The following is a 22,350-nucleotide window of genomic DNA, read 5'->3' as shown; positions in this document are numbered from 1 at the left end:
AGCAGGCTCTAGGCTCTGAGCTGTCAGCACAGAGCCTGACACAGGGCTTGAACCCACAAATGCGAGATCATGACCTCAGCTGAAGTCAGATGCTTAACCAACTGAGCCACCTAGGGGACCCTCATGGGAAATTCTTTTAATATGATTAAACAGATGTCTCTTAAATACATTTCAAAAATTATGTGGCTAGAATAAATATCCCATCACAAGTTCCACACTTTGTGTCTCCTCTGTCTAGCCATCTCATGGTGTAGCTCTCTACAGAAGGCCACAGCCCCAGAAAGGCCCTGTGTGATGACCCCATCTTATCCTGCTTGTCTTCCTGCATAGAACCTTCTCCCATCTGATAATACATTATATAGTGAATGTGTCTGTTTCTTGTTTCTCTCTGCCAGTAAAATGTATGTTCCAAAAAGGTGGGTTTGTTCACTACTGAATCCCCAGTGCCAAAAACAGTGTTGCATAAATACTGAATAATTATTTGTTTAGTAACAAATGGCTTAAAAAGGGAAAATCTTCCATCTATCTCAAATTTTTGGAGACTACAAAAAATACGTAATGAGACATGAATTATTTTAATCATCTTCAATTACTGAAACCAGTTTATTTGTACAGAGGTGCAGAAGAGATCATCTTTTCTAAGTCAACTGAAAAACTTTCAAAACTACTCCATTTAACAAAATTAATAATGAGGATGAACTTTGCTTAAATTGGGATCTTTTAAAAAACTAAATAGGCTCTAACGTGATCTCCAGTGAAAAATCATTACCTCAAAAGACCAAATACTGATCAGAATATGTGACCACAAATAAGGACTTTCTAATATTAAGCCAGCTAAATATCTATTAATATACTAGCATTTAATTAGATTTCCTAGTCAATCAAGAGCCAAAGAGGATGGAACAAGAAGCCAGGCAAAATATTAGGAACAAGGCAACATACTGGTGTCAGGGATGGCCCCGGTCTTTGATGCATGTCTCCTAGGATCTACTCTTACCCACCCAGAGAGAATTCTCTTCACTGAAACCTTTCCATTGAGAATTCATCCCAAACTGTGATTTGAAGGTTTACTAAAAGGGATAAAATGTCCTCCCTAATGGAACAATCTGAAATACAACAATATCTTTCATCTTGAATATTATTTTTTTAACAGTGAAACTACAGTTTAGTCATAAGCAGAAAAGAAGAGTATGTATAATCACAGTTATTCCAGAATCCAGAAAAAGAAGGTAGGGAAATTTTAGTTACAGTGTTTCTCCATTATTGCCAGGGTAGCCAGTAGCCATGTAATCATATCATACACACACACACACACACACACACACACACACACACACACACACACACAAATCATGTGATTAAAAAGAGGGTCAGCCTGAGGCGCCTGGGTGGCTCAGTTAAGCATCCGACTCCAACTCAGGTCATGGTCTCATGGTTCGTGGGTTCTAGCCCAGCATCGGGCTCTGTGCTGACAGGTAGGAGCCTGGAGCCTGCTTCGAATTCTATGTTTCCTTCTCTCTCTGCTTCTCCCCCTCCTCCTGCTGTCTCTCTCTCTCTCTCTCTCTCTCTCTAAAAAATAAACATTAAAAAAAAAGAGGGTAGGCATAACCCAACTGCATATTTCTCAATCAGTTATGAATAAAGCTACAATATATGATTCCTTTCCTTTGAAATCTAATCACTCTTTGGTAAACTAATATTGTGGGGTTACTGAAACAGTACAAATAATATATCGGACCTCAGACCATAATGACACATCCGTGGCAGCCTGAGGCACTACCCAAAGTTGTATGCTACTGTGTCCCTTAATTACTACATGCACTTTGGAGAAAACTCAGGCACAGTGTGGCCCACGTAAGGATGAAATACAGCCAACAAGGAACAGAGCTATAAAAACCCAGCTTCCTGTCTCAATGTGGTCTCCAGCCCCTAGTCTTCTAGGTTTTCTCCTCCCTTCAGGTACAGTTTGATTTTTTTATCTGAGTATTTATACATAATTCTATTTTATAATGTCTTATTATATTTATATATATTAATATAATTTATAATTCTAGTTTATTATATTTATAAAGTTTTATATATTTATATATTAAAGAACTTATAATTCTATTTTATAATTGTTTACCTTAAGACTATCATAAGCTCTACAAAAAAGAAGTGGCTTATTATCCAATTTCCCACACAGCTTTCACTAACAGATGGATAGCTGCTACTCGTTTTCCAAATATGAGACTAACCTACAATCCAGAAACATAAATGATGTTGGCAAAGATATGGAGAAATAGGTACACTCATCATTGCCAGTGGGGATAGAAAATGATGCAGTCACTGGGAAAAACAGTCTGGCAGTTCCTCAGAAAGTCACACACAGAATTAGCACATGTCCCAGCAACTACGCTGCTAGGTACACACTCAAGAGAAACGAAAACCTATGTCCACAGAGAAATGTGTACACAAGTGTTTACAGCAACATTATTCCTAAGAGCCCAAAGGTGGAAATAACCCAAATATCCCCCAATGATGAATGGATAAAAAACTCACATACCCACACCATTATCAGTCAGTTTTATTTTTTTTTTTATTTTTTTTTTTCAATGTTTATTTATTTTTGGGACAGAGAGAGACAGAGCATGAACGGGGGAGGGGCAGAGAGAGAGGGAGACACAGAATCGGAAACAGGCTCCAGGCTCTGAGCCATCAGCCCAGAGCCCGACGCAGGGCTCGAACTCACGAACCGTGAGATCGTGACCTGGCTGAAGTCGGACGCTTAACCGACTGCGCCACCCAGGCGCCCCATCACTCAGTTTTAAAAAGAACTGAAGTACTGACACACAGTACCACTTGGATAAACCTTGAAAACATGCTAAGTAAAAGAAGCCGGTGACAAAACACGACATGCTGCATGACTCCTTTTACATGAAATGTCCAGAACAGGAAAATCCATAGACAGAAAGCAGATTAGTGGCTGTCAGGGGCTCGGGGGACAGGGAACAGGATGAAAACGTTTTGAAGTAAGAGAGACGTGGTGGTTACATGGCACTGTAATTGCATTACACACCACATAACTTTGTTATGTAAATTTATCTCGATAGAAAAAAGAAGAAAAGATAAATGCAAAACATACCTTGATACTAATAAAATTCATTCCACTCTCTCGTGCAACTACTCCAGCTAGTAAGGTTTTTCCTGTCCCAGGAGGACCATACAGCAGTACTCCCGTTCTTTGTCGTATGGGCAAGTTTGCAAATAGTTCTGGGTACTGAAAAATATAGAACTATGATCAAGAGCTAAGTCTAAAAAAATAACTAAGGAGCAGCCCAAGTCAATGTACAGAGAAAAAGTATTCAGATTGTTAGTAACTGCCACCTTTATTAACAGGATAAGGACAGAAAATAAAATTCCTACTCAGTGCATAAGTTCAAAGGAATTACCACAGATTTTTTTACCAACTGGACCATGGAATACACTCTACATAAAGTGGGCACAACTGCATCAGAACTTCTTCGTGTTTTTTTCCTGGCTTTTAAAAATATTATAAAAAGTACATTAAGAAAATAAAAATCTTTTAACAAGTAGATTGCCTTCCCTTGTATGGTTCACAGGGCAAGTTATGATAACTATGCATATTCAAATATACTCCATCAAAGGAAGAAAAATAATAGAGAAGTATGTGTAATGATAACAGTAAGCTCTCCCAAGAGTCTCCATGCTAAGCAAGCGACTGACTGCTTCTAAATTACCAAAGAGCAAGAAGACTGTGTCAACAGGCGAGCCAGACATCAGGCTACTGTGAGCAATATCCTGGATTCCTCTGTGAGGAATGCCTGTTGAGTTCCACCTGCTGACAAAATTCTAACCCCATCTCTACCTCCATTCTGATCTGAAGAGGCCCCAGAGTCAGCCATCATGCAGAGAGTCTCTGCGCATCTGGTTTCCAATGCCCAGACTCAGCATTTGGCATCATGATCCTGCTGGCAAGTTATTCCACGCCTGCATTCTCTCTGACAGGCTTCAACCTGAAGTCCTGGGCTGCACTCAATGTGTCCCAGGCCCCACTGGCCACACTTCCAGGACTTGCCATCTAGTTACATATAACTGAGGTCCTTACTCACCCATGTCTTTATCTCTCTGCATGGATCCCTGATCTCATGCAATGATACTCGTTTCTCAGGTTTGTGGTTCAAATGCACTACCACCTAGATTCCGAAAAATTTACCTCTGCCCCCTTTATCCTGACACCTGCTTGGTCTATGCTGCCTGCTAACTCTATCTTTCCAGGACTGACACCCAGAGTCTGGAAATCTGGCTTACTCCATCAGTTCTGTGGACCTAGATGACTCTTTCAGCTTATTTCTACCCATTTTTGTTCAAATCCCAGCTGACAGTTCATCTTGCTTTAGTACAATCTGAATGATTCAAGCAAAACACAAGAATTGTGAAATTCACATCAAAATATATTTACTGTAAATATCATCCCAGCTTTCTAAGTTTCTTACAGACAAGGACTTTATCAAATACTTTAAAAAATCCATTAGAGTGCCAAAAATAGTGCTGGCATTTATTTGATAACTCAATAAAGTTTTCTTTAATCAAACTGAGAGTAGGCAAGTCAACACATAAAGCCATTCAGTAATTCTTCTGGGATACTTGATTTTTTTCTTTTTTTCTTTTTTCTTTTTTTTTTAAAAGTTACCTTGGCTGGTAACTGGATAGTATCCATGAGTATCTGCCGAACTTCATGTAATCCACCAATTTTATCCCAGCCCAGGTCCCTAGGTTTATGCAAGTTGACATTTCGCAGAGATGCAGGAAGAAATCCTTGGAGAGCCTTTTGGAAGTCCAATGTTGTTAAAACTAATTCTGTTTAAAAATAAACACAACTTTTGGTAGTCACATCTATGTATGAATCTTCAAAATTTGCTACCATCTTAGCTGGAGATGTCGATTTTCTACTAAACTGCTTGTATACTAAAATAGAATATATTTAATACTTACATTAATGGATGTTAACATTCCTCTGCAACGGAACAATTTCAGATTTTGGTTTGAATAAGAACACATACCTTCTCTGGTGGATATGCTCTGGTGAGAGAGATGAAAATGTATGGCTCGATCCACAAGCAGTGTAAAATCTCTAGCCACAAACCCTTCAGTTCGTTTAGCTATCCAATGCAGGTCAAGATTAGTGAACTTGTTTACATCAGAGCCCAGTTTATTTTTTATTACATTACGTAGCATTTCACATCTTTGCTCCTAAAGAAAAAACACAAAATTCGATTTCTAATTTTACTCAAATTTAAATTTTAGTACATATATTTTGAAAAAATCAGGTTGAATAATCTACGGTGATAGAAAGCAGACTAGTGGTTGTCTGCAGATTGAGTGGGGGGGGGCGGGAATTGCAAAGGGGCACCAGGAAACTTTTGAGAGTGATGGCAATGTTTGCTACCTTAACTGTGGTGATGGTTTTATGGTCTATACATATTAAGTGGTGTATATACAATATATAATGTATATACATGTTAAAACCGATCAAATTGTACACTTTAAATACTGAGTTTGTTGTCTTCAAATATACCTCAATAAAGTTGCAAAAAAAAAATCACATTGATAAACGATTGCTATTTCTTTCTCCAGTAAGAAGCCTTTTTAGTAACATTTGGTTCAAGAGTGGCTTTTGTTGTTGTTCCTATAAAACTTACTTCTAAAATGATATTCAATGACCAATCCCACTACCATTGTGTTATGCTTAATAATAGGTATAATACTTTCTTTTTTCAATAACAGTTAATTAGCACAGGGCCTGAATATTTAGGATAAAAATTTTAAAGGGGAGGTTAAGGGGCGCCTGGGTGGCTCAGTTGGATAAGCGTCTGACTTCGGCTCAGGTCATGATCTCAAGGTTCGTGGGTTCAAGCCCCGCGTCGGGCTCTGTGCTGACAGCTCAGAGACTGGATCCTGCTTCCGATTCTGTTTCTCCCTCTCTCTCTCTCTCTCTCTGCCCCCTGCTGCTCGTACTCTATCTCTCTCTCTCTAAAATAAACAAACACTAAAAAAAAAATTTAAAGAGGAGGTTAAAATGTGTTTGCCAGCCCTAGAACATTCTTCTTTGAGCTCCCTGTCTCTAAAACCATCATGAACAGAAGTCTCCAAAGGGGATGATGGACCATATGTGCTTGTGATATTGTGATTCATAATAAGAAACATATATTTGGTCTTTGTCCTGTTTCTAGCACAGATATCCTAAAACTCTTAGAATTTCCTAAGTGATAAGAGTGATAAAAGTGTCTTGATATTCACAACACACCAGAGTTTATGTTAATGAGGTGATTTTCAGAAAGCACCTAAGGATGGGGGGCTGGTGGCCAGGGAATCAACCATAAATAGAGGGTTGAAACTTGCAGTCCCACCTTTTGGTTCCAGGAAGGGGAAACCTCCAGGACTGGAGGTTGAATTAACTTCAAACGGCCAAAGATTTAATCAATTGTGCCTATGTAATGAAACCTCCACAAAAACCTAAGCCACCATGCCAGGCCCTAAACTTCACAAGGAGAGAAGCAACTTTGTGAGAATAGAACCTCACCCTATGCATCTCTTCATCTGGCTATTGATTTGTATCCTTTAATAGCCTCTGTAATAAACCAGTAATCTACTGAGTAAACTAGTTTCCTGAGTTCTATGAGCTACTCTAGCAAATCAATCAAAGCCAAGGAGTGGGTCGGGGGAATCTCTGATTTATAGCCAGTTGGTCAGAAGCAAAGGTAACAAGCTAGACTTCCAATTGGCATTGGAAGGGGAGAGCAGTCTTAGAGGACTCAGCTCCTATTTAACCTGTGGAATCTGATATCTTGACTAGATGGTATCAGAATTGAATTGAATTGTAGCACACCCATCTGGTGTCTGAGAATTGCTTGGTGGTGTGAGGGAAAAACCCACACATTAGAAATGAGTGCTAAAATCATAGTGGGTAAGGAATACCAGGAGGCACCTGGGTGGCTCAGTCAGTTAAGCATCTGACTCTTGATCTCAGTTCAGGTCATGACCTCAGAGTTCCTAAGTTTGAGCCCCGCATCCAGCTCTGCGCTCACAGTGCAGAGACTCTGAGATTCTCTGTCTCCCTCTCTCTCTCTCTGCCCCTCCCCTGTTTGCGTGGTCTCTCTCTCTCAAAAGAAATAAATAAACTTAAAAAAAAAAAAAGAATATCAGGGTGCTGGTAAAGAAACAATGTTTAATCAAATTTTAAAAAACATTTATTTGGATAAAAGAGGATAAAAACCATAGGATCATTTCAATAGATGCAGAAAAAGCATTTGACAAAGTGCAACAGCCATTCATGATAAAAATCCTCTGCAAAGTAGGCCTAGAGGGAACATACTTCAACATAATAAAGCCCTTATATGAAAATCCCATAGTAAACATCATACTCAATGGTGAAAAACTGAAAGCTTTTCCCTTAAGGTCAGGAATAATACAAGCATGTCTACCCTCACCACTTTTATTCAACATGATACTGAAATCCTAGCCACAGCAATCAGACAACAAAAAGAAATAAAAGATACCCAATTTGGTAAAGATGAAATAAAACTTTCACCATATACAGATGACATGATACCATATGTAGAAAGACCCCATCAAAAAAAGATTAGAACTAAGAAATGAATTCAGTAAAGTTGCAGGATACAAAATCAATGTATAGAAATCTGTTGCATTCTTATACACTAATAATGAAACAGCAGAAACTGAAATTAAGAAAATAATCCCATTTACAACCACACCAAAAATAGTAAGATATCTAGTAATAAACCTAACCAAAGAGGTGAAAGATCTGTACCCTGAAAACCATAAAATACTAATGAAAGAAATTCATGACAACGCAAAGAAATGGGAAAACATTTCACACTCACAGGTTAGAATAACAGATATTGTTAAAATGTCTATACTACCCAAAGCAATCTACATATTTAATGAAATCCCTAAATCAAAATAATACCAGCATTTTTCACAGAATTAGAACAATCCTAAAATTTATATGGAACCAGAAAAGACCCCAAATAGCCAAAGCAATCTTGAAAAAGAAAAACAAAACTGCAGGTGTCACAATTCCAGATTTCTTTTTTTTTTTTTTTTAATTTTTTTTTTAACATTTATTTATTTTTGAGACAGAGAGAGACAGAGTATGAACAGGGGAGGGGCAGAGAGAGAGGGAGACACAGAATCTGAAACAGGCTCCAGGCTCTGAGCTGTCAGCACAGAGCCCGACGCGGGACTCGAACCCACGGACCGTGAGATCACGACCCGAGCCGAAGTCGGACACTTAACCGACCAAGCCACCCAGGCGCCCCGCAATTCCAGATTTCAAGTTATATTACAAAGTGGTAGTAATTAAAACAGTATGGTACTGGCATAAAAATAGACACACAGATCAATGGAACAGAACAGAAAGCACAGAAATAAACCACAATTATATGGTCAATTAATAAATATACAATGGGAAAAAGACAGTCTCTTCAACAAATGGTGTTGGGAAAACTGGATAGCCACATGCAAAAGAATGAAACTGGACCACTTTCTTTCACCATCTACAAAAATAGACTCAAAATGGATTAAAGACCTAAATGTGAGACCTGAAACCATAAAAATCCTTAAAGAAAAAAAAAATCCTTAAAGAGGGCACAGGCAGTAATTTCTCTGACATTAGCCAATGCAACATTTTTCTACATGTAACTCCTGAGGCAAGGGAAATAGAGGCAAAAATGAACTACTGGGATTACATCAAAATAAAAAGCTGCTGCACATTGAAGGAAACAATCAACAAAACTAAAAGGCAGCCTACTGAATAGAAGATATTTTCAAATGACACATTTGATAAAGGCTTAGTATCCAAAATACATAAAGAACTGATAAAACTCAATACCCAAAAACCAAATAATCCAATTAAGAATGGGTAGAAGACATGAAGAGACATTTTTCCAAAGAAGACATCCAGATAGCCAACAGACACATAAAAAGATGCTCAACATCACTCATCATCAGGGAAATGCAAATCACAACTACAGTGAGATATTACCCGACACTCGCCAGAATGGCTAAAATCAAAAACTCAAGAAACAACAAATGTTGGCGAGGATGTGGAGAAAGTGGAACCCTCTTGCACTTTTGGTGGGAATGCAAACTGGTGCAGCCATTGTGGAAAGCATGGAGGTTCCCCAAAAAATTAAAAATAGAACCACCCTACAATCCAGTGATCACACTACTGGGTATTTACCAAAAAAATACAAAAACACTAATTCAAAGGGATACATGCACCCCTATGTTCATTGTAGCATTATTTACAAAAGCCAAACTATGAAAGTAGCCCAAGTGTCCACTGACAGATGAATAGATAAGGTGTGGTATATGCATACAATGGAGTATTCAGTCATAAGAAAGAATGAGATTATTTGCAATGGCATGCCTAGAACCATAGTATAATGTTAAGTGAAATAAGTCAGAGAAAGATAAATATGACTTCACTCATACACAGAATTTAAGAAACAAAGCAAGTGAGCAAAGGAAAAGGAAAAAAAAAAGGGACAAATCAGGAAACTCTTAACTGCAGAGAACAAACTGATGGTTACCAGAAGGGAGGTGGGTGGGAGCATGGGTAAAATAGGTGAAGGGGATTAAAGAGTAGACTTACCATGATGGCAGGGGGGAATTTTACATATATATATATATATATATATATATATATATATATAAAATGTGTATATTATATATACATACATTATATATATACAATTTACATATACACACATACACACACACACACATATACACACACACATATACAAACCGATACACATTTCTCACTAAATGCTCTTTCTTATTAAAAAGAAAAAAAGGTAATTATGTAAGGTGATGGATGTGTTCAATTAACTTGATTGTGGTAAATTATTTCACAATGTATAAATCATATTGTACACTTAAAATATATACAAACTTATTTGTCAATTATATCTGAATAAACTGAAAAAATTCTAATTTCCACGATGTATTTACAGATTTCACCAATGGGAAATGAAGCAGTTCAGAATTTTTAGGGTTTTTGTTTCCTTTTAAATGGAATAAGAAAACTTTAAGAAGAAGAAGAAATGCTTTCAAAAAAGCCTTGGAAAGTACATCGTAACATTTCAGATGGTTATAAATGGAAACTGTGCATCTAAGCACAACATGCACCAAATGTCACCTTTTTTTTGAGCCCTCCCCCCAAATGTCACCTTTTAAATATCCTTAACCATAAGTTTAAAGACACAAATCATTAATAAAACTGAAAAAAGGTTTATATAAAGAGGGATATATTTCAGCAATTCTCACAAGTCGTATGTTACCTGATCAGGTGGCTGAATATGTTGGACACACTGAAATATGTGAATTCCTTGAGCCGAGACGAGCAGAGGTTGCAGTGAATGTTGAGACTGGCTTGTGGCAACCAATGCTACCAAACTTCCCATGGAAATAAACTCTTTCATTGCATCATTCAAAGCTAGAATTAAGCAATATAGTTTAGAAGCTTAGTAAATATAAACATGACATTTAAAAATTATAAAATCACTAAAAATAATGATAAACTAAAGTTGAGCTTTAAGGTGGAGTACAAAGAGTATGGATCCTTCATACCTTTTAAATATTACATCTGCCACTCATTCATTGATTTATCTATTGAGAACCTAATATCTGCCACACTCTAACCAATCTAACGGAGGCCTAGCAGGTACTATAAACTCGATTTATAAGCTCAAAACAATGCCTAGGAGGTTCCTTACTTCTGGATCTCAGAAAGTAAACAAACAGGAGTCTCTGAAATATAGAAGGAAGATAAATTTCCAATATTGTGTTCTGTTGATTGGGCAAAATACAGTTCCCATTCCTATGACTTTCTAAACAATCTCTTTCTACGCCAGTTCTTTGTCAGAACTGAACCAAGCATTAACAATGTGTAGGAATCGTGACCTAGAAATCTGCAGCATTCCATTAAACACTACTCTAATAAGTTTCGCAGATGCTACAGGATTCAAACTGTGTGGTTAACACTATTTGCAATAACCAAGGCACTGTGGTTGCATTTTCTATCAATTCCAGATCTCAAGAACCTTGAGGCAGCCGAACGCTACCAAATCCTCCAGCAGCCAACCTGAGCTCTCCATGAATTCTGAACTCCAGCCACGTATTCCCTAACATACCACGATTTCTTGTACCTCTGTATCTTTGCCTATGGATCACGCTTCCTGTGCTTCTTTATTAGCATGAAGCTACTTAATGCTAATTTATACTTCTCCATCAAAATTGCATTAATCTCAGTTGTTAACTTGCTCCAAAAGCCTTCTCTGATAGCTCCTTACCCACCCCTTCCCAGTCCCGGTTGAGGGTGCATGTTCCTACAGTGCCCTGTGCACACTTCCAGCAGAGCACAGCCTACCACCTCCTACTTATGCCACCCTGGTCAGTTACCTAATCTCTGAATTTCCATTTACTCACCTGTAAAAGCAGAATATTTACCTGTAGAGTACAAAACAATCCCTAGCCCAGAAAAGGCACTCAGCACATGGTAGCTGTCATTATTACTATCAGTATTCTGTACTAAAATGGTTTCCTTTTCTTTCCTCTCCTAGATTTTAAGAATAGAGACTCTGCATAAGCATTATAGAAATGTTCTTCAAATGAACAGAGTAAATCTGTATACTTAAGCAATTTCTAATAAGTATATGAGAATGAAAGGCCCCAACAGACTAATCACAAGGTTGTAGAATTTTCACATGGCTCTTATTTACCAATTTTGCTAATACAGAGGCCACAAAAGCAATATAACATATATCTGTTTTCTGAAGACAGAAGATTTAACATTAAGACTAAAACTTCTGTCTAACCAAAGAAAAAGGCCCATGGCCACGAGTGGATGTGTTACCATTACCATGTGCAAGCCTCTGGCTCTGCGCAGCCTCAGGGCTATGCTCATGTTCTGGGAGAGCAGGCAGGCCAACAATGAGGTCAAGGTCATCCAGCAGAACCACAGAAGGCTGCCTCCATGTCGCCTCTGAGAAAGCCAGCTCCAGGGTTTTTTGTATGTGTTCAAGCCTTTTTCCTTAATATGCAAGATATGAAATGTTATTTCAGGGCTGGTAAGTATAGGTTGCCCTTTTCAGAGCATTAGAAACACTCAATATTGATTTAACCATGAAAATTTGATCCATATTTTGTTAATATACCAATCACTAAACTTTGATCATTAACGTGGTTTAATTAATAGAACCTCAAAGGACCCAGTAAAGTGCTGAATTTTATAAAGCTGAAAAAAGGAATAGGATACTATGCATGTTATTTTTACCTGGACTCATTCCACAGAAAATTACAGTATAAAAAATTACTATCTTAAAAAATAGCAAAATAAAAGCAGGATATGGAAAAACATAAATGAAAGACTAGGGGATCAAGATTCAAATAAAATCAAACACAAATGTAGCTATCTAGAGATCCCAGAGTTGCTATATTTGAATCGTACATTTGGCTTCAAACTTCCTGGTGAATTACCAAGTTTTAATTTTCAAAGAATAGAAAACATACACATTCATAAGCCAATGTAAAGAATTTCTGTTACTTACTGTTACTTTGACTGAGGTCAAAAACAAAATTTTGGAGGTTCTTGGGTGGCTATTTTTGGTTAAGCATTTGACTCCTGATTTCAGCTCAGGTCATGATCTCATCATTCGTGGGATCAAGCCCCACATCAGGCTCTGTGCTGATGGCATGGAGCCTACCTGAGATTCTCTCTCCCTCTCTCTCTCTCTCTCTGCCCTTTCCCCACTAGCACACTCACTCATGCACATACACTATCTCAGACTTTAAAAAAAAAAATTATTAAAAAAATATAAATGTAAAAAATAAAACAAAAATTTACATGAAGTTCAAGCATGACTCTGAGAGATGGACAGTATCTCTAAAACCACCTTTGCAGCATATGAATTAATCAGTTTTTGAAGGCTATTTCTTAGTTTCTTACCATATGGTAGACATAAAACACACACACACACACACACACACACACACACACACACACACACACACACAGAGCATGGACTGGTTGGGATGACAAGGTAGAGGTAGCCAAGGGGGAAAAAAAAAGGTTACTCAAAATAAAATCTTTCCAATCTTGTTTTTTGATCAAATAGATGATAACATAAGCATTAAAGATTTTTAAAGTACAAAAGTATATATATAGTAAATTGTAATTCTCCTCTTCACTGTCCACAGCCGAGTTTCCCTAGCAATTTAGGAATATTTACACCCATTAGAGTATATCCTAAATACAAACTTTTTCAGAATGGTCTAAGTTGGCATTTCCAGGAATATAGTCTACAAAGAGTTTTGGCTAAGAAAATAAAAGGAGGGGGGGGGTCTCCATCAAGTATAGAGAGTTTAGAAAATTTTGCTGAAAATATTAGAAAGCTAAAGATTTAAAATTTCTAAGGAATTGGGGCACCTGGGTGGCGCAGTCGGTTAAGCGTCTGATTCTTGATTTTGACTCAGGTCATGATCTCTGAGACTGAGTCCCACATCAGGCTCTGTGCTGGGTGTGGAGCCTACTTAGGATTCTTTCTCTCTCCCTCTTCCCCTCCCCAGCTCATGCTCTCTTTCCAAAGGAAAAAAATTTTTTTTGTAAGGAATTTCAACAACTAACAGAAAAGATAAGGGAAGATTAGATATTTGTACTTACTAGATTAACAGCATGAAATAACATTTCTGCCTTTCTAGCAAAAAAGGGATTTATGTAGAGTGTTACCATATTCATACCTCGTAAAGTTTTACAGTCCACTATCTCCACATGGGCATCCAATATGTCAAATGCTTCTTTACAGACTGCCTTGGCTAAAGTTGATTTTCCACTGCCCTAGAAAATAATTGCTTCATAAGCAATATATTCAATCACAGAAATAGCTTCTGTTACTGTGGCAACCAAGACTCAGCCTCACCAATCAAGTATACACTACACAACATTCTATGTCAATTCTAACTCAATAAAGCTCGGGGGGGGGGGGGGAAGAAAAAGAAAAAGAAAAAAAGAAAACCCACCTCCCTGGAGTTCTAGGATCACATTATGGTGCGTGACATTTAGCATAAAGTAAACTAACAGGAAGGACTGAAACTCTAGACTCAGGAGGTTTTAAATTTTTTTTTTTAACATTTTATTTATTTTTGAGACAGGGAGAGACAGAGCATGAACAGGGGAGGGTCAGAGAGAGGGAGACACAGAATCCGAAACAGGCTCCAGGCTCTGAGCTGTTAGCACAGAGCCCGACGTGGGGCTCGAACTCACAGACCACAAGATCATGACCTGAGCCGAAGTCAGCCGCTTAACTGACTGAGCCATCCAGGTGCCCCAGAGACTCAGGAAGTTTTAAGAGCACTCCAGGATTAAGTGGGAAAGAATGATTTCCTAAACATGTATTCAAGTCTAGCAAAGAAAAATATGTAATATTTTGCAAAAAAACCCAGAAGGCTCTAGCTTCCCAGCTCTAATAGAATGACTCAAGTGGTATATAAACACAGGCAAGGTTAACAGATGACAACCCAATCTCAGGAATATAAACCCCCCAAAAAGGTACATTTCCCACCCCAACTTCAACCTTAATTGGTACTAATACTAAAAATAATCAATTGCTTTGAGAAAGTTAAAAAAAAATACACCAGGTCTAGTTGCTGGGGAAGATATGCAGATATCACCAAAATATGTCTTTTCTTTTAACCTGTTAAAAGCTGGATGTGTCCTATGTTCATTACACCGCACAGACAGAAAATAAACATTTAATTTGTTTTTACAATTTTTTAAATCACTGATATTTAAATCTTTTACCTTTAAAAACAGTCAATGCTTCATTATTTGTTACTAGAAGGGAATAATGTAAACATTAAATAATCTTTCTAGAGAAATGAAACCTAATCCCATTTAATTTCAACTATTTTCAGTGAAAAAAAAATTATTACCCACTTCCTTGTTATCTTAAATTAACTGCAATTTTAATTTACAGTTTCTTGGTGATATACAGTATTACTGTTGACCTTAGTGTACTATGTAGCCCTCAGAGACTATTAAAGTGGGCAGAACTATTTACTTTTTTATTAAGTGACTCTAGACTATATAGAGTTTGATCCAATGTGTACTTCTTGTTTTCAAGTAAAAGCTTTATTTTTTTCCTGGTTTATAAATTAACATGTGAAGCATACAAAGGAACTGTAAACACTTAGTATAAGAGAAATGTAAAAAATTTTCTGTAATCTTACCACCTCACAGAAGTAACCACAGTCCATTGTTCTGAGGTATCACCCTTCCAGACACCTCATACACATTTAAGTAAATTTGTAAAGATGGGATTACAGTATTTATGTGGGTTCATGATAAATCACTGTCCTCTTTATCCACAATTATGGAGCTGCTTCGGCTCCCCAGCACACCACCACTGTGGGACATACTGCACATAACACGTTTAATAAGCCCCTTCCTAATGTATAATAATGTTGTTTCTAATTTTTAACTATTATAAATAAAGCTAAAATAAATACCCATATATGTGTTAACTTATTTGTCAGATTACACCTTTAGAATAAATTTCTAGAAGCAGAATTACTGTATCAAAAGGTACACACACATATTTAAAATTTTGCTGACCGGGGCCCCTGGGTGGTTCAGTCGGTTGAGTGTCCGACTTCAGCTCAGGTCATGATCTCGCCGCTTGTGAGTTCGAGCCCCACATAGGGCTCTGTGCTGACGGCTCGGGGCCTGGAGCCTCTTCAGATTCTGTGTCTTTCTCTCTCTCTCTCTGCCCCTCCCCGGCTCACACTCTGTCTCTCTCTGTCTCTCAAAAATAAACAAACATTTAAAAAAATTTTTTTGCTGACCGTTGCTATAGTGCCCCCTAGAAAAGCTGAATGTTGGCAGGTTTTTACAGTTCTTTTAATATAGGTTTTTTCCCTCGATCTAGTATTATTTCCTACCCTTGCTGTTTTGTCTAGCTTTAACAGCCCTGCACCAGTTCTAACATTTTGTTTTTCAGCACCATGGACTGGAAAAACAGCCAAGCTTGTTATACAAAATCTGAAATTTAGCAGCCACTCAACAAATACTACCACACTTACACCTTACAGAATTGTATTTACATTTAAAGTCAACGGGCTCCAAAAAATAAAGAAATTAAGGGTGCTGGGGTACAGGTCCCATCTATCATACTTTGCTTAGTTTGAGGGCTTTCTCCTCACAAAGTAAATCACACTTGTATAGCACTTTTGAGTTTACAAAGTGTTTTTCCATATATTATTTCCCTTAAGTGAGGTTTATCCTAAGAAGGCAGATTAAGAAACCACAAAACTGCCTGTGGTCATAGAAAGTACATGACAGAGGTGGGACTCAAATCCAGGTCTTCTGCTTGTTCTTCATATTACCCATGATACCCCTAGGTGAGATGGAGAAGTCTGATTTCTGAGTCAATACGATATTGCTTTTTCAAAATAAATATAAAATGATGATGCATTTTGAAATGTGACACAGAAACCTAGAAACCACATAGAATAGTTCCTATATTTCACCAGCTTGCATACCTGGGATAAATCTCCACTTGATCATGGTATACAATTCTTTATACACATTGGTTGATTTGATTTGCTAATATTTTGTTGAGGATTTTTGTATCTATGTTCATGAGAGGTTATCAGTCTGCAGTTTTCTTTTAACGTCTTTGTCTGGTTTTGGTATTAAGGTAATGCTGGACTCACAGGATGACTTAGGAAGCATTCCTTCTGCTTCTATCCTCTGAAAGAGATTGTAGAAAACTGGTATAATATCTTCCTTATAGGCCTTTTTATATTGTACACTTCTTGTGCAAGTTTTGGGAACTTGTGTCTTTCAAAGAATTGGTCCATTCATCTAAGATGGTTATCAAATTTGTGGGCATAGAGTTGCCTATTACGATTACGACTTTATTATCCTTTTAATGTTTATGGGATCTGTAGTGATGTTCCCTCTTTCATTTCTGGTATTAGTAATTTGTGTCTTCTTTTTTTTTTCTTAGACTGGCTAAAGGCTTATCAATTTTATTGATCTTTTCAAAGAAGCAGCTTTATGGCACAAAAACAGACACATAGACCAATGGAATAGAATAGAAACCCCAGAACTAGACCCACAAACGTATGGCCAACTCATCTTTGACAAAGCAGGAAAGAACATCCAATGGAAAAAAGACAGTCTCTTTAACAAATGGTGCTGGGAGAACTGGACAGCAACATGCAGAAGGTTGAAACTAGACCACTTTCTCACACCATTCACAAAAATAAACTCAAAATGGATAAAGGACCTGAATGTGAGACAGGAAACCATCAAAACCTTAGAGGAGAAAGCAGGAAAAGACCTCTCTGACCTCAGCCGTAGCAATCTCTTACTCGACACATCCCCAAAGGCAAGGGAATTAAAAGCAAAAGTGAATTACTGGGACCTTATGAAGATAAAAAGCTTCTGCACAGCAAAGGAAACAACCAACAAAACTAAAAGGCAACCAACGGAATGGGAAAAGATATTTGCAAATGACATATCGGACAAAGGGCTAGTATCCAAAATCTATAAAGAGCTCACCAAACTCCACACCCGAAAAGCAAATAACCCAGTGAAGAAATGGGCAGAAAACATGAATAGACACTTCTCTAAAGAAGACATCCGGATGGCCAACAGGCACATGAAAAGATGTTCAGCGTCGCTCCTTATCAGGGAAATACAAATCAAAACCACACTCAGGTATCACCTCACGCCAGTCAGAGTGGCCAAAATGAACAAATCAGGAGACTATAGATGCTGGAGAGGATGTGGAGAAACGGGAACCCTCTTGCACTGTTGGTGGGAATGCAAATTGGTGCAGCCGCTCTGGAAAGCAGTGTGGAGGTTCCTCAGAAAATTAAAAATAGACCTACCCTATGACCCAGCAATAGCACTGCTAGGAATTTATCCAAGGGACACAGGAGTACTGATGCATAGGGGCACTTGTACCCCAATGTTCATAGCAGCACTCTCAACAATAGCCAAATTATGGAAAGAGCCTAAATGTCCATCAACTGATGAATGGATAAAGAAATTGTGGTTTATATACACAATGGAGTACTACGCGGCAATGAGAAAAAATGAAATATGGCCTTTTGTAGCAACATGGATGGAACTGGAGAGTGTGATGCTAAGTGAAATAAGCCATACAGAGAAAGACAGATACCATATGGTTTCACTCTTATGTGGATCCTGAGAAACTTAACAGGAACCCATGGGGGAGGGGAAGGATTAAAAAAAAAAAAAAAAAAAAAAAAAAGAGGTTAGAGTGGGAGAGAGCCAAAGCATAAGAGACTGTTGAGAACTGAGAACAAACTAAGGGTTGATGGGGGGTGGGAGGGAGGAGAGGGTGGGTGATGGGTATTGAGGAGGGCACCTTTTGGGATGAGCACTGGGTGTTGTATGGAAACCAATTTGACAATAAATTTCATAAAAAAAAAAAAAAAAAAAAAGAAGCAGCTTTGGTTTCACTGATTTTTCTCTGTTGATTTCCTGTCTTTAATTCAATGATTTATGCTCTAATTCTTATTTCTTTTCTTCTCCTTACACTGGACTTAATTTGCTCTTTTTTTCTGGTTTCCTAAAGGGAATACTAGGGTTATTGGTGTATACACATATATACACATATATATACATGTATGTGTATATATACACACACACACATACACATGCACACACACATATATATTTTTTACTGCATATAGATATGTATATAAAAATATGTATTTTTTTAAATTTTATTTTTAAGTAATCTCTACACCCAGTGTGGGGCTTGAACTCACAACCCCAAGATCAGGAGTCACATGTTCTACTGATGAGCCAGCCAGGCACCCTTGGAGTAGCTGTTACATTTTAAGTAAGAATCAGAAGAAAGCAACTGAACTAGTAACAGGAAAAAGAGCTATTTTACTAAAGTTAAAAGTGAATGGAAATGAAAAAGTCTTAAAATTTTGAATTGAATAAAAGAACAAAGATTCACAGAGACCACACTGTACCTCTGAAAATAATTTTGCACTGGCAAATAATAAAACTGTAAGCCCTTTAAAAGGGCAGGGAGGGGCGCCTGGGTGGCTCGGTTGGTTAAGCGGCCGACTTCGGCTCAGGTCATGATCTCGTGGCCCGTGAGTTTGAGCCCCGCATCGGGCTCTGTGCTGACAGCTCAGAGCCTGGAGCCTGTTTCGGATTCTGTGTCTCCCTCTCTCTGACCCTCCCCCATTCATGCTCTGTCTCTCTCTGTCTCAAAAATAAATAAGCGTTAAAAAAAAAAAAAATTTTTTTTTAAAAAAAGGGCAGGGAAACTCTAGTAAAACTGATGAAGATTAAAAAGAGAAAAGACGCAAAACACCAAAATCAGGAAATGGAACACCACAGTAGATTCCACAGCCATTCAAAGGATAATGAAAGGAATACTACAAACAACTTTATGCTCATAAATTTGACAACTTAGAAGAAATGGACCAATTCCTTGAAAATTACAAACTACCAAATGTCTGCCATGGTGAAATAAGACAATTAAGGAAATTTAATTTATTTTATAATTAAGAAGTTAAAGGTCCTGGGACAGCTGGGTGGCTCAGTCAGTTGAGTGTCTGACTTCGGCTCAGGTCATGATCTCGCGGTTCATGAGTTCGGGCCCCACATCAGGCTCTGTGCTGACAGCTCAGAGTCTGGAGCCTGCTTCAGATTCTGTGTCCCCCTCTCTCTCTGCCCCACCCGTGCTTGTGCTCTGTGTCTCTCTGTCTTTCAAAAATGAATAAACATAAAAAAATTTTTTTTTAAAGTTAAAGGTCGGGGCGCCTCTGTGGCTCAGTCGGTTAAGTGTCCAACATGTCTCATGTCATGATTTCATGGTTTATGAGTCAGGGCCTCATACTAGGCTCTGTGCTGACAGCCTGGAGACTGGAGCCTGCTTCGGATTCTGTGTCTCCCTCTCTGCCCCTCCTCCGCTCACACTCTCAAAAATAAATAAACATTAAAAAAAAAAAAAAGTCAAAGGTGACAAAAATCTCAACACCTAGATGGTTTCACTGGAGATTTTACTAAACATTTAAGGAAGAATGAATACCAACTGTATATGCTCTCTTCTAGAAAACAGAACAGGAAAGAACACTTCTCAACTCATTTTATGAGGCCAGTATTACCCTAATAGCAACACCACACAAAAGTGGTACAAAACCAGAAAACTATAGGCTAATATTGCTCATGAATTAAAACAATTTTTTTAATGTTTATATATTTTTGAGAGAGAAAGAGTGTGAGCGGGGAAGGGGCAGAAAGAAAGGGAAACAAAGAATTTGAAGCAGGCTCCAGGTTCTGAACTGTCAGCACAGATCTGGACACGGGGCTCAAACCCAGGGACTGAGAGATCATGACCTGAGCTAAAGTCAGATAATTAACAACGGCTGTTGCTCATGAATTTAGATGCAAAAATCCTCAACAGAAATATTAGCAAATAATGGGGTGCCTAGCTGGCTCAGTCAGAAGAGACTCTTGATCTCAGTTGTGAGTTTGAGCCCCATGTCGGGTATGGAGATTAAATAAATTTTTTTAAAACATTAAAAAAAAAAAGGATTTTTAGCAAACAGAACTCAGCAATGTATACAAAGAAAATACACCACGACCAAGTGAGATTTATTACATACATGCAAGGCTGGTTCAACATGTGAAAAAAAATCAACCCTATCAACACCCTAAAAAAGAAAAATCATACAACTGTATCAAATGATACATAAAAAAGGCAGTGAGCATGACACCTTATTCATTTTATTCATCACCACTTTCTAAATCACCACTTCCTATATCTTGTATTAACAACTCTATATAACAGATGATCAAAACTCAAAGAAAAAAATAAAATTAGTTATTAGTGAAATGGGCACATTTTAACTACGTACCTTTCCTCCTGTGAATAAAAGGGCTCCATTCCTAAGTCCCGCTACAAGGGACATCAGCTGCCGAGACAAAGGGCGCCCCAGGAGGCTGTGAGTGATGTGTTCCATGGAAGACACACCTAAAGAATTCACTCCTCTGCAAAATATATACATTATTGCATGATAAAACGCTGAAGCAGGATAAAATCCAGCTGTAAAAAATTCTGAAACTTTCCTTTCCAGGCTAATTAATGATTTTTAAAAGAGTAAAATGTTAGAAAGTTTCCCTTAGTTGACAGAGTATTGAATTAATGCCAAATCTGAGTCACAACTTTTAAAATTAATTTTATTACTTTCAAACATGTACAGTAACTAAAAGTTTTGTCTTAACAGGACATCTCAAGGAATTTGTCTTAACAGACACAAACAACAAATCATAAATGAGAGCATTTGAAGTGTTAAAAGAATTGAAGACTTATTTCCTCTTAAATTAAGCTTTGAAATCCGGTTTCAATTTGTAGATGATACAAGCATGAACTTCAACCTACTTCCTGACTCTACCACTTTATTTCTGATAATATAAATTCTGAAAATCAGAATCTGAGCTGAAGAGATTTTACTTTCTACATGAGCATTATGCTATAAACATTGTTACTTTATGGTTTAGTACTTTTATTAAAACATTTACAGACTATACTATTACAGGAAATCAACTCACTGCTACTATAACCACTAAAGGTTTCTGTGAGGAATTCTGAGATATAATGTTTATACGAGAGTCTCATATTTCCTAAGAGATAAGTTAAGACGAGGTTCTTTTCAGACTTGTCTTAAAAGTTAAGGAAAACACAAATAATCCCAATTAGTACATTAATAAAATAGCTGAAGGAATAACTTAATTTGAAATATTTTTAAACATTCAAATAATGTTTTTAGATTAACTTTTAAAGTAAATGTATTAACTCTTAAGAATTATTGTTTTATTCGAGCCCATATAATCTGGGTCATAACCAGTTGTTTCCTTCTCACAAATCAAATCTTGAAGTAAAATTTCTAATAAGCTTCAGACTTTTATGTAGTTACCTAAGAAGACAAGGCAAATCACCAAGCTAGGTGTGAAAACAGAAACAATCCTTGAAAAAATATCTACTAATGCATTACTGAGATTATTCAATGACATTAACATCTACTTTAATATTTACATATAAAAACCCTGCCAGAGATAATGTCAAACATGTCTGTAAACATATTAGTTTGGCCATAACTTCTTACCCCAAGCAGTTCAGCTTTAAAAAAGGAAGAATAAAGTCAATTTCCTCACTGTTTTCTTCTTTTACCATAGGATCTAGAAGGACCTACAGTAGCAAG

The 22,350-nt window shown here is 37.4% G+C and overlaps 1 protein-coding gene across 4 annotated transcripts in view; it reads right to left on the bottom strand.

The window, feature by feature from the left end:
- Window positions 1–22,350, bottom strand: part of PEX1 (peroxisomal biogenesis factor 1) — an 86,840-nt gene that overhangs the window by 15,809 nt on the left and 48,681 nt on the right. For all 4 annotated transcript variants that reach the window (XR_015247303.1, XM_086696288.1, XM_086696278.1 and 1 more), the window contains 8 exons: window positions 22,255–22,337; window positions 21,007–21,139; window positions 13,828–13,924; window positions 11,951–12,121; window positions 10,371–10,525; window positions 5,064–5,253; window positions 4,694–4,860; window positions 3,125–3,259 (listed from right to left, as the gene is read on the bottom strand). Coding sequence is in view for 3 of the 4 variants with exons in the window: in XM_086696288.1 (XP_086552414.1) it covers window positions 3,125–3,259; window positions 4,694–4,860; window positions 5,064–5,253; window positions 10,371–10,525; window positions 11,951–12,121; window positions 13,828–13,924; window positions 21,007–21,139; window positions 22,255–22,337 (1,131 nt within the window). In the remaining variant the exon portion in view is untranslated. The remainder of the gene's footprint in view (window positions 1–3,124; window positions 3,260–4,693; window positions 4,861–5,063; window positions 5,254–10,370; window positions 10,526–11,950; window positions 12,122–13,827; window positions 13,925–21,006; window positions 21,140–22,254; window positions 22,338–22,350) is intronic.

The sequence above is a fragment of the Puma concolor genome, chromosome A2, assembly GCF_028749965.1.
Source record: "Puma concolor isolate L17-30 chromosome A2, mPumCon1.1.hap2, whole genome shotgun sequence".
Classification (NCBI taxonomy): domain Eukaryota; kingdom Metazoa; phylum Chordata; class Mammalia; order Carnivora; family Felidae; genus Puma; species Puma concolor.
The sequence above is the reverse complement of the archived record's forward strand: the minus strand, read 5'-3'. Positions and strand labels throughout refer to the sequence as shown.